General features: G+C 44.0%; 1 protein-coding gene across 1 annotated transcript in view; it reads right to left on the bottom strand.

The window, feature by feature from the left end:
• Nucleotides 1-2,652: 2,652 nt before the first annotated feature.
• The window catches only part of Soat1 (sterol O-acyltransferase 1), a 42,466-nt gene continuing 29,616 nt past the window's right edge, over nucleotides 2,653-15,502 (bottom strand). The window contains 12 exon segments of the mRNA NM_031118.1: nucleotides 2,653-2,730; nucleotides 3,344-3,489; nucleotides 3,928-4,063; nucleotides 5,589-5,687; nucleotides 5,916-6,013; nucleotides 7,625-7,754; nucleotides 9,270-9,315; nucleotides 9,647-9,728; nucleotides 10,458-10,536; nucleotides 11,423-11,705; nucleotides 12,731-12,838; nucleotides 14,954-15,013. Coding sequence (NP_112380.1) covers nucleotides 2,674-2,730; nucleotides 3,344-3,489; nucleotides 3,928-4,063; nucleotides 5,589-5,687; nucleotides 5,916-6,013; nucleotides 7,625-7,754; nucleotides 9,270-9,315; nucleotides 9,647-9,728; nucleotides 10,458-10,536; nucleotides 11,423-11,705; nucleotides 12,731-12,838; nucleotides 14,954-15,013 — 1,324 coding nt within the window. The 3' untranslated portion in view covers nucleotides 2,653-2,673.

A 15,502-nucleotide genomic window follows, 5' to 3' on the forward strand; every position in this document is an offset into this window, starting at 1 on the left:
CTAACACGAGGCAAGCGACATTTCCCAGGCAATTTTAATACATTCGCCCACCAACACAAAAACCCTAAACTTGCTCCCTCTCCCTCTTATCTGAGACTGGGAATAAAACATTCAACACGGAAGTAATAAAAGTCGAAGCAGACATCCAAGTGCAAAGGGAAATACTGAGCACACAGTAGTTTTCTTGTATGGTCGTTTAAAGTCACAGTTATCATAAATACTTACAGAAAACACTAAATCCCCTACTTTGTAGACAAATTGTTTTAACAGAACACAACTTTCTCCCGTTGGCACACAGTGAACAATGAACAAGCCCGCTTGGAACACACTATTAGCAAGAGGTTTTGGTTTTATTTTCTTTTTAAAGAGTCTAGCCGTGGTTTGAAAAAAAGACTCCAGTCAGCAATGTGGCCATGGCTGCCAACCAGTCTTCTTTCACAGAAGTGGCCACCTCGTTTAGGGTTTTGTATTTTTTGAGGTTTTCCTAAGACGCTCTCTGAATTCTAAGTAGTTTGCAGGCTTACACACATTATTATCATCTAAAATCTTAACAGGAAAAGAATTCCTAATAAGAGGCCTTCTGTGGCAGCACAGGCTTTATAAACACTGGCACCTGAGGAGGCTGAGGCAGGAGGATGTGTGGTCCACCCATGCCAGCCTGGCTGTGGAGAAAGGTCTTATCTCAAAAAAGAGCAGGTGAGGTGGGAGGGCGGCCATATTCAGTCCAACAAATTGGAATGTATAACTGCTACAAAGTAACACCCTTTCCTGAAAATGCATACACAGTCCTTCAAAGACAGGGACCCCATGAAATCCCACCCCCTTATTTCAGAAGCCTGGCTTATAACCGAGTCCCAGGCCAGTCTGCTCCCTCCTCACATTTAAAATGCCATCACACATAAAAGTGACCAGCTTGTTTTAATCTTTAAGCCAGGACTTCATAGGCTCCATTCACAGATTATTGAGGGACTATGGTTCTGTGACAGCACAGAACATTAGTGTTGGGGAACAAAGAACTGATGAGGATGGTGGAATGGACAGAAACAGCCACACCTTATCTCCAGCTGTGGTCAACGAAGCAGGTAAGAAGCTTGGAGAGACTTGGTCCTAAGGGAGAGTGACTATCCACAGAGCTTCTTGTGAGACTCGAAGTGATGTTTAAAGCCACTCTGAGAAGACTTCCCAAAACTGTCTGAATAGTTGCCAGGAAACCACCGAAGTGACTGTGCCATGGGATTTTATGAGTGTGAACGACTTTTAAGGCTCATTGCTTTAGGCAGGAGGTTGAACTACCTGGTCTACCTTCTGATGCACAATCTTCACACACATAGGCTTGCCTTGCACACAAACACAGCAGGTCCGTCTGACACACCAGGTGAGGAACGGGCACCTCACAATGTGCAAATGTCCCTTAATGAGTACATGTCCTTACAAATGATCACATAGTAATTTATTTCATCTAAAAATATACTGTTAAAGTATAATGACTGAGCAGACGTTTCAGAAGCCAGCTTCTGGATCCTTAGTGGCCATTTTAGTATTATCAGTAGAGATCAGTACTTCTACTATGGACTCACTAGTCTAGAACAAGGAAAGTCACTACACATTAGACAAAGGAATTGTACCAAAGGATACTTCTAAGTAACTTCAAAGAAGTTATAACCTAAAAGTTTTTTTAAAAAAATCTTGGCCAGACATGGAGATGTCTTCTGTAATCCTAGCACTTCAGAGACAGGAGCAGAGGTCAGGGGTTCAAGGCCAGCTAGACTACATAGCAAGTTCAAGACCAGCCTGGGCTACATAGCAAGATTCCCACCTCTAAAAAAACCAAAATCAAAAAGCCAACAATAAAATCTTCCACAGAACTTCTATGATAGAATAATTAAAAACACATGGCCAGCTCAGTGAGTCTGTATTAAAATGACCTTTGAAGTTTCAAAAGGAAATGTCTTTTTTCTCTTTCTACTTACTTCTGACCCTTGAATTTGTCCTAGAGTGTTGAGTTCAAGGAAAAGAACACTAACTGTTTAAAAGAATCACTACTTACACAGAAATTGGAAAACAAAACAGTAGACCAGAAAATACAATGGAAGGGCCGGGGTGTGGCTCAGTGTGCCCTCCCTGAGCAAGACCCTGGGTTCCACTCCCAGCACAAAACAAAGCAAAACAAAAGAGCAACAAAAGAGAGGAGTAAAATGCATAACAAGATTATCTTTGGAAAATAGGCAATTTTTTCTTCTCTACCAAAAATATCAAAATTTATTTCTTCTCAACTGCACCTGATTGCCTCCTGATAGTGTGCATGATAAAGCTAAGTTCAGAGATACGGAGATGATGGCTTCCTAAGTGTTCTGGCTAATTCATGGCCAAGATATGTTTAATCTCTGGTTGGACGGAATCAAAGAAATAAACAGAACTACCAAGGCTTGACCTGAGATAACCCTGCCAAAATCTGCCATCACTTCAGCTGTTGGACTCCTTTCTCCCTCAAAGGGAACAAAACAAAAAAAATCACTATGTGAACGTCGTCCCACAGCCCAACTCCAGGTGAGCCATCGGAAACGCCGGCAAGCTCCAAACAACGTGGCATATTCAGTAACTGCTGGAGACGGCTGGCTCGGAAGGAAGAATATCCAATCCTCAGTGGCAAGAAAGGAGGCAGAGCCAGGGCTTCTAAAACACGTACCGACAAGTCCAGGTCCGTGGCCGGACATAATCCAGAAATGTAGGCTATGGTGGGAGAAATGAAGAGTAGTACATGTGAATTAGGCATGGGGCAGGTACTGGCTGAACATTATACACTGACTTCTCTACGCTACCTCCCAGCATTTCAGTGACCTTTAAGGTAAAAGAAACCCCCTAATTCAAAAACCATTGAGATGTCTTCTACTGACAGCACCAATTAATTCAACTGAGAAGCTTTGCCAAGAAGTTTCTCAATTTCAGCAAGGTTCATTCAGCTCCACGGACCATGGATCAAATGGAAACAGACAGTATCTCTCAGCATCTTGACAGCTTATTTTAGCAAAACTCAGTTTTAGCCTAAAGTCTAAACGGAGGTAAGAATAGACAGTAAGGCCAATGCACAGGACTATTGGTGATCCTTTCCATGCAGGAAAGAAAGATGGAGTAAACAAAACCTGAGTGGAAGCACAAGGGAGACAAAGAAAGAAAGAATAACCTGGGAGCAGCAGTCCCGACTTGGGGCTGGCTGACATTTAGAAGCGCTACTCCCTCCGTTCAAGCAACCACCCCTCACTCTCCACCACGGTACTATCCTCCGATCACCACCCACCCCTCACATTAGGGGGCGGTGGACACCCTAGCTGGGCTGGCAACTCACGTTCTTCAGAGGACAGTGCTGTCGAGCATACCACTCTTGAGAGTAAAAGCACAGAATGACTCCATGGCCGAGGAAGAGGGAAGCCCAAACCATGATGTTCCAGACTGGCCTTTTCCGACTGTCGTTAACGATGAAGTTAAAAGCCACTGAAGTCAGAAAGAAAACAAAAATACAGTTATCCTGCTGCAGTCTACCAGGGATGAGGGCTCATCTTGCTCGCTGACTCTATGAGTAAATGATGCTAACTACTGAAATCTATCACTTATCCCTACTAGTTATCACTAACCAGTAGGAAACCAACAAAGCAAAAACGTATTTCAGGGAGAGGTTCCTCTCTATATGCTCAAACATGGGCCCGTTCTCAGGAGTGCACAGTGACGGTGTTTACTATTGGTCCCCAAGTCGCTAGCTGTTCACGTCTCCCTGCAGCGTGCAAACACCTGGGACAGCTGCGTGCTATTATTCCAAGTCAGTAGTCTGCCACCCCACCCCGCCCCTGCTAAACGAGCTGCCTTGACACGGTGTCCCCTTCTCGCTCTGCTTCCTGCCTCACTTCCTTCTTTGCAGCAGTCACTGTCACTCACTTCCAAAGAACATGAAGAGCACGAAGAGCACTGGGTAGAAGTAGCTCAGGCAGACAGCGAGGGCGTACTCGTGCACCACTGCTGACAGGGCGAACACGGCCAACATGGCGGCAGGCCTGAACCTCTTCGAGAAAAACTAAGGCACAAAGAAAATATCAGAGTTAGTAACTTGAACAAAAACTGTGTGCACAAATAACGAGACAGGAGGGTCGCGTGCTGAAGGCACTGCTCATCGTGTTTGACTTTCCAAGCTACCCTTAGGCTGATCTGAATGCGAGGCTCTGGTTTGGATGGGAGGTGTCTGCCCAAGGCCTTGTGTGCTGAGGGCTCAGTTTCTGGGTGGTGGTGCTATTTTAGGAACGTTCCAGAAGCATTATTCAGTTCAGCCAGGTTTCATATATGCACTACAGGCTAGTCTTGAACTCCTGACCTTTCCCCCTCCCTCCACCTTCCAAGTGCTCACAGAACTACACCAAGCTCAAATTTCAATCACCAGGGGGATGTAGAGCAGACATCCATTTCATAACAAGATCGAAAAACGAGACTGGCCTCAGCCTAACATGGGACCTCACTATGAGAGGGGGAACTCACGGCCTAACACGTCAGCCAGGAGGTGGATGGCACACTTGCTTAGCAGTGAAAATACTTAAGAGACACCTGTGCTAACCAGAAATACAGACTAAACCTAGTTACTCTAAATACATCACGCTCCAAAGCATGGCTCACTTAAACCTGTCTCTGGTCGGAGACACGTGAATTCAAATCCACTTTTAACAAAGAAACCAACCCAAATGAAAGTGTGTGTGGTACACAGAGGGAGAGGAACTCTGCAAATTTCAGGCCTACCTGGTCTACAGAGGAAGGAAAGAGGGAGAGGAGGGGAGGAAGGGGAGAGGCAGAACAAGTGAAGGATGGTGAAACTGTATGTGCGTCTGCGTGTGTGTACACACGTGCGTGCACACACGGAAGTGTGAATAGAGGGAAATTATTTGTTGGCGATGAAATTCTTTAAGGTCCTTGGAAGCTGGGTCAGTTCAGCTCTTACACGCAAACCTCTAAGAACTGTCATTTTGTAACGAGGTAGTGAAGTCCAGAGAAAGGCATGATATTGTCCTAGTAACGTACACAATGGTTTTCATTGTGTACCATTTCATCGGTGCCATTCTTGGCATATGGGTTCTTAGATGCAAACTTGCAAATGGACAAGAAGCCATAACCCCTTCTTCACAGGCAATTAAACACAACTCTCTCCAGTTCATGCAGCTCTGCCTTGTAAGAATCCCCATTTTTCATGTTTGTTCGGCTGGCTTTTGTTTAGCAACAGTTCCTTACCTCGTAGCTCTGGCTGGCTGCCCTGGAACCTATGATGTACAGCAGCCTGGCCTTGAACTCACAGATCCACCTGCTGCTGCCTCCCAAGTCCCGAGAGTTGTGTGCCACCATGCGAGACCTTTTGTAAAGATTTACTTCTTGTGTTTTTATGTGTATAGATGTGTACCACCTGCATGCTGGCCCATGCAGAAGAAGGTATCTGATCCCCTGGAACTACAGGTACATGTGGTTGCAAGCTGCCCAGTGTGGGTTCTGAGAACTGAGCCATCTCTCGAGGCCCCTCAAAAATCCCCATGTCCTCCTCCGTATCACCCATAGGTCCTGCTCACCCAGAGGAGGTCCTTGTAAACATAGTAGTAGAGCCAGTCGTGGACCACCACATTCCAGGTCCTGTAGTAGTTGGAGTACGATGTAGAGTTCCACCAGTCCTGGGGGAAAGAAAAGCTGTCAAATCACAGAGCAAACCCTGACCGTTTCAAATAGTGCCCATGCCTGATATAATTGTTTGTCCACACACTGATGCTAAAAATCTCCAAAGTCACGTGGGCAGTTTGTATTAATACTGACGCCACACACATACACACACACACACACACACACACACACACACACACACACACACACGCAGTATATATGCTATATAATGCATTCAATACCTTATAAAACATCCTGTCACCAAAGCGTAACATTTCAGCAAAGGCATTGAGCCAGCAGTGCAAAAAGGCAAAGAACGAAAGGAACAGCATCAGCACACCTGGAACAAGAGTGACAACGTGAAGGCCCTCTCCGAGCAGCCTGTACAACCAGCTGTCATAAACACACCAGCGTGGGACACTGCCTGAAGCCTGCCAGGATTCCAGCTCACCCAGTGCAGAGTGATACAGTGCACCTTGGAAAGGAAGGTTTTTTTTTTTTTTTACTTAAAAAAACAAAAATTTTCGATGTAATTTTAAAATGGCTCCAGCCTGGTTTAAGGAAATGCCTGGACATGCAGCTGAACTTGGTGCCCCAGACCCTTTAACTCTGCCCTGTGTGCTGTGAACACCATCTACAACAGGACCTCCATTCCAAGGTACACCAGGCCTTTCTATCTGTCCTTCTGTCTGAAAACCTTCCCACCACTTTTCTATAGACAATATTTTGTAATTAAACATTTTTAGTTGGGTATATTTTCCAATGCCCGGTGTTAAATGTCATCTCTAACATGAGAAACAAAACCCACAGTTGTTCTCTTCATTCAAGTACTTATCATACCACACTGTTGGAAAGCACCCATTGCAGGCCCACCCGCTTGATTTACTTGTTCAGAAAGATCTATTTGCTGGACAATATAGGATAAACTGAACGTGGCTTTAAAATACGTTCCTCAGAGCTGGAGAGATGGCTCAGTAGTTACAAGAATGGACTGCTCTTCCAGAGGTCTGAGGTTCGATTCCCAGCACCCACTGATAGCTCACAACTATTTGTAACTCCCAGTCCTGGGGCATCAGACACCCTCTTCCGGCTTCCACAGCCACTGCAAGCACATGGTACACATACATTCAGGCAAACACTAATACACATAATATAAAAATAAATTTTAAAAGATCTTAAAATATGATCCTTAATCCCATGAAGCTTACGTCAGTGAGTTACCCAGGGGAGCTGAATCTCTTATAGGAACAAAAGGTGACAACAGACAATGCTAAAACTTAGCCAGTGGAGAGACAAGATGGCTGAGCCGAGGAGGCTCCTGCAGTAAAGATTATCTGCATCATCATACCGGCGTCCTCAGCACTGGACAGTAGGAACTTGTGCGTTCAAGGAAAAAGTGCATTGAGTGAATGAATGTGGTATGGTCTGGTGAAAAGCAGACAGGTAAGAAATGGTGGCAAAATAAGACTTCTAAATGTGGCTAGAGCATCCTGTGTCCTCTGGAGAGTGAGTGACCCCTACACCATTAAAGGGGTTAGCATCAGGAAGAGGTTACCAGTGACTTTATGGGTATTTGATGGTGAGATTGAGAGGTTATAAAGAACTGAATAGAGGGGTTGGGGATTTAGCTCAGTGGTAGAGTGCTTCCTAGGAAGCGCAAGGCCCTGGGTTCGGTCCCCAGCTCCAAAAAAAAAAAAAAAAAAAAAAAAAAAGAACTGAATAGAAAGAGGAAGACAGACATAGATGAGGCAGTTGGAGGAAGCAGACTTAAGCAAGAAATGAAACTACAAGGGCATTTCACTTCTCAGCGGACGGAGAAGTGGTGGACGGGAGGGTGTGTGGCGGAGTTCATAGATAAATCAGAGAACTAAAGGTACAGCAGCTCCAGACAGCGGCTTCCCACTTTCTTCCCATCGACAGGCATGGACAAACTGACGAGCGCCCAGGTTACCTGGCAAGATGGAGTTAAATACACACAGGACCAGGACACGAGCACTAAAGGGCTCCTGTTTGATATTCCGGAACAGAGGGGCACAGAGTCTCTCAAAGATGTAGTACACATAAAACAGGCAACCAAAAACCTGGAACACAGGAAAGAAAACCATGGCATCTTGGTATAAAGAAACAGAGAGGGCATGGCTTCCTCCCAAAGAAAAGCATGGATAACTAACGTTTACACATACCCATTGAACCCAGCACAAGGATGGCCGACCTTCAGAGAGGGTTTTCAAGCTTTAATCTACCATGGATTCTTCCTGACCATTTACTGAAGACTGCTTTGTGGCCCAGGCTGGCTTCAAACTCTTAATAATCCCCCTGCCTCGGCAAGCCTAAGTACTGATTTACAGACATGTGTCACCACACCTGGCCCAAATGGCATTTTTAGACAATTATCAAAGAACCTGTTTATAACACCTAGAACAATAACTCATTTTACAACTGAGTATTTGACATAAACAGAACTTAAAATGGGATTTTCTGGGATTTCTGATTCTCAAAATGAGTGAGGAAGAATTGGGGAGTTCCAAGCAGACCCCACACATGCCACCAACACCCAGAAAAGGCAAAGGGAAAGCTATCTAGGGTCTTACCAAGATGACCGAACAGAATTACTTTAACCCAAATATTCTTTAATGAAGAAAATGACCTTAGACCCTGGCAAAGCACAAACCATGGCCTGCGTTGGAGGAACTTAAAAGGCTCTGGTCTTCGGGGCTGGGGATTTAGCTCAGTGGTAGAGTGCTTGCCTAGGAAGCGCAAGGCCCTAGGTTCAGTCCCCAGCTCCAAAAAAAAGAACCAAAAAAAAAAAAAAAAAAAAAAAAAAAAAAAAAAAAGGGCTCTGGTCTTGACGGAAAGCATTCTTGAGCTGTTTTGTTTTGTTCTTTTGAGACAGGGTCTCACTATTCAGTCCTCGTTGACACTAGAACTCAAAAAAGATCTTCCTGCCTCTGCCTCCCAAGGGCTAAAATCAAAGGCATGAGTCACCAACCCTGGCTCATTTTAAACAGATTTTAAAGATCCAGACATGATGGCACATGCCTTTCATTAAGCACTTGGAAGGCAGAGGCAAGCAGATCTCTGTGAGTTCAAGGCCAGCCTTGTCTACATAGTGAGTTTTAGGACAGCCAGAGTTACAAATTAGAGAAATCCTATCTCAAGAAAATGTACAGGGCTGAAGAGAGGACCCAGCAGTTCAGAGCACTGGCTGCTCTTCCAGAGGACCAAGGTTCAGTTCTAGCACCTACAGGGCAGCTCACACCTATCTGTAATGCAAGGCTTCTGACACCTCACACAGACATACATGCAGACAAAACACCAATGCATATAAAATAAAAATAAATCATATAATTTTTAAAAGAAGCCCATTTGGTTTTGTTGTTGCTGTTTTTCTCGAGACAAGGTTTCTCTGTGTAGCCCTGGCTGTCCTGAAACTGGATCTGTAGAGGAGGTTGGCCTGTCTTGGCCTCCCAGGTGCTGGGACTAAAGCATGTGACAAGAAGCCCATTTGTTAAAATATAAAATAAAATAAAAATCTTAAAAATAAAAAATAAAAATATACCAAACAATAACACATTAAGCAACTTTTTAAAAGTTACCTGTAAAAACTGCATAGCAACATAACCCCATCTTACAGTAGGAGTCCTGAAGAGAGAGAAAAATAAGCAATGACCTATTTCTGCTTTGTCCTTTTATCTACAATGTAAATAACCTAACACTGGTTTTCTACACAGAATATCATTTATGGGCTGGAGGAATAGTTTGACAGGACAGTGTGCCACAAACTGATCTCTAATACCCCCTCAATTGTAACAACATCAAAATTATAACAAGATTATATAACTCTATCAAGGATTATTAATTAGCACTGCCCTGCTAGGATGAGCACTGAAGGCATTCGGTTCTCTCTGTGGCCTCCAAAGCCGTCCCTCACTGGGCACCTCTGTGCCCCACAACTTCCTCCCTTTCACGTTACCTGGGGTAGCTGTCTCGGTAAATAAGTGTAGGAGCAAACAGGAAGTACAGGTACTGGTTGACTGTGGGTACTGGAACCGTGCCTAAAAAAGGAAGACCAGTGGGTTACAAGATTTTGACTTCACCCAGAAAACCAGAAGAGCCAAAGACAGCAACAAGAATGGGGGAGTGGGGAAGGAGTGGTGCACGTCTTTAATCCCAGCAGATCACCTTTAATCTCAGGCAGATTAAGGTTGGTTGGCAATGCTGGGCAGCGGTGGGCACACCTTTAATCCCAGCACTCTGGAGGCAGAGGCAGGCAAATCTAAGTTCCAGGCCAGTCTGGTCCATAGAGTGAGTTCTAGGACACTGATGGCTACATAGAGAAACCCTGTCTCAAAAAACAAAACACAAAAACCAAACCCCAACAAACAAAAGACAGAACAGGGAAGAACAGCGTGACCTGTTGGCTCCCATTCCCCTTCCTGGTCTACTAAGATGACTTGTTATTCATGCAATAGCCCAGTACTGCCAATCTCTCCAAGCCATTCCCGGGACTGAGATAAAAATCCCAGAGTGGGAAGCAATGGTTTGCAATGTAAGCAGACACAGTGGGGTAGGGCCATTAACATCCATGGGTGCCAATTACAGGAGTCCGCGGATAACGGTTTTCATTATAGGTAAAAGGACAAAATGGAGCGTCAGGAAACAATGAGTCTTCCAAATCAATGTGGACCCCGTGCACTTAGAATGCAATACAGTCCACACATGACACAATGTTATCCCAGAGCCAGAAGTCCCATCAACAGCCCGCGAAGAAAGCAGCTGCATACTCGATTTCTCCTTGGCTGCACTTAGAACTCGTGGCACATTCTCTCTGACATATGAGTGAGCCTTCATTACCAAACGAATCTGAAAAAGCAGGAAAGCAGAAGGAAATGAATTTCCTACCTCCGTCTCCTATAAGTAACTCTATAACTACATTGGCTAATAACATCCACACAAAAGAACTTAAATTGCATATACCAACTCAAGTTAGCCTTTATTAAGGCAGAAAAAAACTTCCAAATAAAGACATAATATTATAGGTTTATTTTTTTTTAAAAAAAATGGGAAATTGGGCTGGAGAGATGGCTCAGAGGTTAGGAGCACTGATTACTCTTCCAGAGGTCCTGAGTTCAAATCCCAGCAACCACATGGTGGCTCACAACCATCTGTAATGGGATCTGATGCCCTCTTCTGGTGTGTCTGAAGACAGCTACAGTGTACTTATATATAAAATAAATAAATCTTTTAAAAAAATTAAAAAAATGGGAAATTAAAAATCTGTTTAAGGGAGTCATGCATGGTGGTGCACTCCTTTAATTCCAGCCCTTGGGAGGAAGGGACAGATGGATCTTTGTAAGTTCCAAGCCAGCCTGGTCTACATAGTGAGTTCTAGGATAGCCAGAGCTACATACTGAGACCCTGTCTCAAACAAAATAAGACAAAAAAAAAAAAAAAAAAAAAAAAAAAACTTCAATAAAAAGTATTTAAGATCCAAATAGCTGAAATAGAGTGATTTTTTAAAAATACTACCCAGTTAAACACTTCAATTCTGAAGCCATCCATAGCGGAGCACACCTGCAATCCCAGGATTTGGGAGCGAATGGCAGGAAAATAGGACTTAAGCTGCTGTGCACGTGGTACTGAGATCCTAAAGAGCATGGGTCCAGCACTAGCATCAGTTAAGAACAGCACAGTACCACATCATTATTACTAAGCATGACATCACTCCCAGTAACACTCAAATCCTTACCTGCTCAAGTATCAGAATGAACCGGGAGGCTGGGGGCAGCGTGTATGCTAAGACAACATATGTTGGTATAAAACCGAGGATTCCAAGTTGAAAGACCAAGAAGAATGCGCCATGGATAAGGGAATAGATGAGTGGGTGGGAACTCTTGCTGTAACCATGGGCCCAACGCTGGAACAGGAAATAGGGGATTGCCAGTGTAGACAGGAACATGGCCCACCATGTCCAAATAACAATAGGAAATTGGCCAAAAGCATAAGCCAGGAGACTGAACTCAAGGACCAGCCTGTGGGGGAGAAAAGGGAAGAGTGAATCTCTGATATGCAAGGAATACTCAGAACTCAACACTCTCTTTCTCAGAGACAAACACTCACGCACTCACACAGACACACACACACACAAGCTTTCGGACTTTTGGAGATATTAACATACCAAGGTCATGGGTATCAGCATGTCACACATGTTCATTATACCACTGTTCACAGAACTAGGTTATTGAGCCAACTTAAATGTCCATCAATGGCGGATGTGTAATAAAAATGTGGTTTATATACATAACGAAATTTTTATTGGCATAAAAAATGAAGTTATTTACAGGAAAACAGGTGCAAACTGGAGACAGCTTTATTAAGGGAATTATGTCAGCCTCAGAGAGATACATACATACTACATGTTTTCTGTCATTTGTGCCCCAGTCTTTTTTTTTTTTTGGAGCTGGGGACCGAACCCAGGGCCTTGCGCTTCCTAGGCAAGGGCTCTACCACTGAGCTAAATCCCCAACCCCAGTGCCCCAGTCTTTATAGACACCCAAGAGCACGTATGTACTGGTGACAAGAAAGCAGAAGCAAACTGGCACAGAAAGGACTAAGAGGAGGGTACAGAGAGGAGGGCAGCCTCATCCTCTACGGGAAAATAAGTTCACTGGACATTAGACACCTGCACGATGTGCCTTATGTGCCCTGCATATGAGAGAGAGAGAGAGAGAGAGAGAGAGAGAGAGCGCTTTAAAGAGCCGAGGCACACAGCTTCAGCACCCTTACAGCGGAGCTCTCCTGCACAGGTCCGCCCGGCACTTGGGAGGTGGGGGAAGGCACATCGGGAGCTCAAGATCATCGTCAGCTATGTGGTAAGTCTGAGACTGGCTAGACTACTTTCTCAAAAAATATTATAATGATGATAGGAGAAATAAAACTCTTTTACTTTTAGGAGAGAAGAAATTCATCATCGAATTGGCTGCCTTAGAACTTTTTTAAGCAAATAAGAAGAGTCAACTTTTCACACGTCAGCTGGCTAAGCAGCCTCTTGCCTTACCTTCCTTCATCGATGTAATCCACCACGAGCGTGCTAAGGATGAAGATGATGAGGAGGGCAATGAACATGTGGTAAATTGTTCTGATGTGGTCCACTTCAAACAGCTCGCTGCAAGTGTAGGACAAGCAAGCCATGATTAATAATCTGATGTACCACACAGCAAAGGCACTCTTCAAAGCCGTTTACAAGCTGTTTAATCTACTTTTCAAGGAATCTCTTTTAAAAATCAAAAACACCTTTAGTTCCAGCTCTGAGTTCAAGGACAGCCTGGTCTACAGTGCAAGTCCCAGGACAGCCAAGTCCATCAGAGAAACCCTGTCTCAAACCAAAACAACCAAACAAAACATAAAAGCTCAAAAAGAGTACAATATTAAGTCTGCAATACACAGAAATTAAAGGACACAATCAAGGTAAAAATAATGGATCCTTAAACTTTTGTTTTCCAAAACAGGACAGTGACTCACAGAAACAGCACGGCCACCTTAGAGAAGGATCTGCATCTAGAAAACCCTCCCATGGCACTTTAGTCTGTGCACAAAGGTTAGCTGCTGACAAGAAGGACGAACTCTCAAACCCTGACACCAACTTAAAGCACAGCCATTCCTCAGCACCTTCCCCTTTCCGATGGCCGACGAGAGACTTCAGACTGGGCAAACATTCTGGACGGCTGCTCCCTCCCCAATGAACACCTTCTGTACCCAACTCTAACAAGGGTTGTAGCCGTGGCCTTGGGACGTGTGTGCAGCTTCTAAACCACTTTGAAGAGTCTAAAGTATTCTTAAGCCTCTATTTAAAGGTTTGTCAGAACCTCATGAAAACCCAGCCAAGACATTTCCTCGGTCACATTTCTGTCTTTCTTTCTTTTTTTAAAGTTCAAGTGTATTTTAATTGATACTTTTTCTCCTCTCTTTGCTTTCTCCCTCCCTCCCTCCTTGTTAATGAGGACTGAACTCCGGGCTTCAGGCAGATCTAGGAGAGCACTCAGAGCGTTCTACCACTGAGCAGTCACCCCTTTCATTCTAAGTTTTCAACAATGCAGTTCTTTTTTTTTTTTTTTCCATTTTTTGGTTGTTTGTTTGTTTTGCTTTTTGGAGACAAGCTCTCCTAACAATGCAGTTCTTATGTTACTCCTTTATGTAAGAAGCCTGTATTTTTCTCCAGATGTAAATTTAAGAAGATCTCTCTCTTGAAACTGTAACACAACCCCGTCTCAACACAAACAGAATTTAAAAGGCTCTACCTTCTTGTCAAGGTTAGGAAGAACATACAAACTTCCCTTATTCAGTAAATTTTCATAAGCAAGGTTCATTTTTAAACAAAGGCACATTACGGCACATGAAATAATTTTTACCAACCTACTATTCTGATTGGGTAATCCCAGTGAACACAACAGCAAAGAAGAGACAGCTATCTCCCACCTAAAGTGCACCTTCTGTTTTTGGTTCATAAGTTAGTACAATCCATTCACAGCATGCAATATTAAAGAAATTAGGCCAGTGGTTCTCAACCTGTGGGTCATGACCCCTCTAGCAGGGATCACCTAAAACCATTGGAAAACACAGATAGTTACATTAAAACTATCAAGAATCTTACTCATAAAAATGAGGTGGGAAAACACATGGACATATTAAGAAGTCAGCAATTCGGGCTGGAGAGATGGCTCAGAGGTTAAGAGCACTGTCTGCTCTTCCAGAGGTCCTGAGTTCAATTCCCAGCAACCATATGGTGGCTCACAACCATCTATAATCAGATCTGGTGCCCTCTTCTGACCTGCAGGCATACATGCAGGCAGAAAGCTATATGATGTAGTATACATAATAAATAAATATTTAAAAAAAAAAAAAAAAAAAAAAAGAAGTCAGCAATTCTAAAACTCTCTCCAAGTGGATTCTACGCTACCCCTCTGGATAAACAATTCTTTGTAGCACAATTTCAAAGAATCTGTCAAAGGACAGAGAACTGTTTTTCTATCTTTTCCAGAGAAGCCAGATAGAGAACCAGAAGATAAATAAGAAGGAATTCAAAAACATCAAAGTTCATCATTTATATGAATTTGGGACAGTAAAAAGGTGAATGGATGGATGGATGGATGGATGGATGGATGGATGGATGGATGGATGGATGGATAAACAGACAAAATGAGCAGAGATTCTATAAATCAGGACAGTATTTTTTTTTCTTCCCACATTAAACTTATAATTAACAAAAGCAATTACCACTCACTCTAAAAGAGACCGCCTTGAAATAAATATCTTCCCTTGTTCTGGAGGTGCTCTCAGATCTCTGGAAAAGAAGAGAAGTCACAACAAAACACAGTGTAAGAAACTTAGTCCCGTGAGCGAGGGAAGCTTGCTCACAAGCGCTGTGCTGGCTAACCAACATTACTGAGCTCCTCCCTCCCCTCGGGTCTCACACCACATGTGACAATGAACTGAAGTGTGTGACTGATACCTATTTAGGGAGGACCTACATCAGACACCTAACTAAAGCCCCAGACTTTCTATCCAGCCTCCCTGGAAAGTCAGTCCCTATATCACCCATCCTAAAAGCCTCGGAGGGATGCAGGGTCCCCACCATACTGCACACTGCTGAGGGATGATGCAGGGCCCCCACCATACTGCACACTGCTGAGGGATGATGCAGGGCCCCCACCATACTGCACACTGCTGAGGGATGATGCAGGGCCCCTACCATACTGCACACTGCTGAGGGATGATGCAGGGCCCCCACCTTGCACACTGCTGAGGGATGATGCAGGGCCCCACCATACTG

The sequence above is a fragment of the Rattus norvegicus genome, chromosome 13 (assembly GCF_021556685.1).
Source record: "Rattus norvegicus strain SHRSP/BbbUtx chromosome 13, alternate assembly SHRSP_T2T, whole genome shotgun sequence".
Lineage (NCBI taxonomy): Eukaryota > Metazoa > Chordata > Mammalia > Rodentia > Muridae > Rattus > Rattus norvegicus.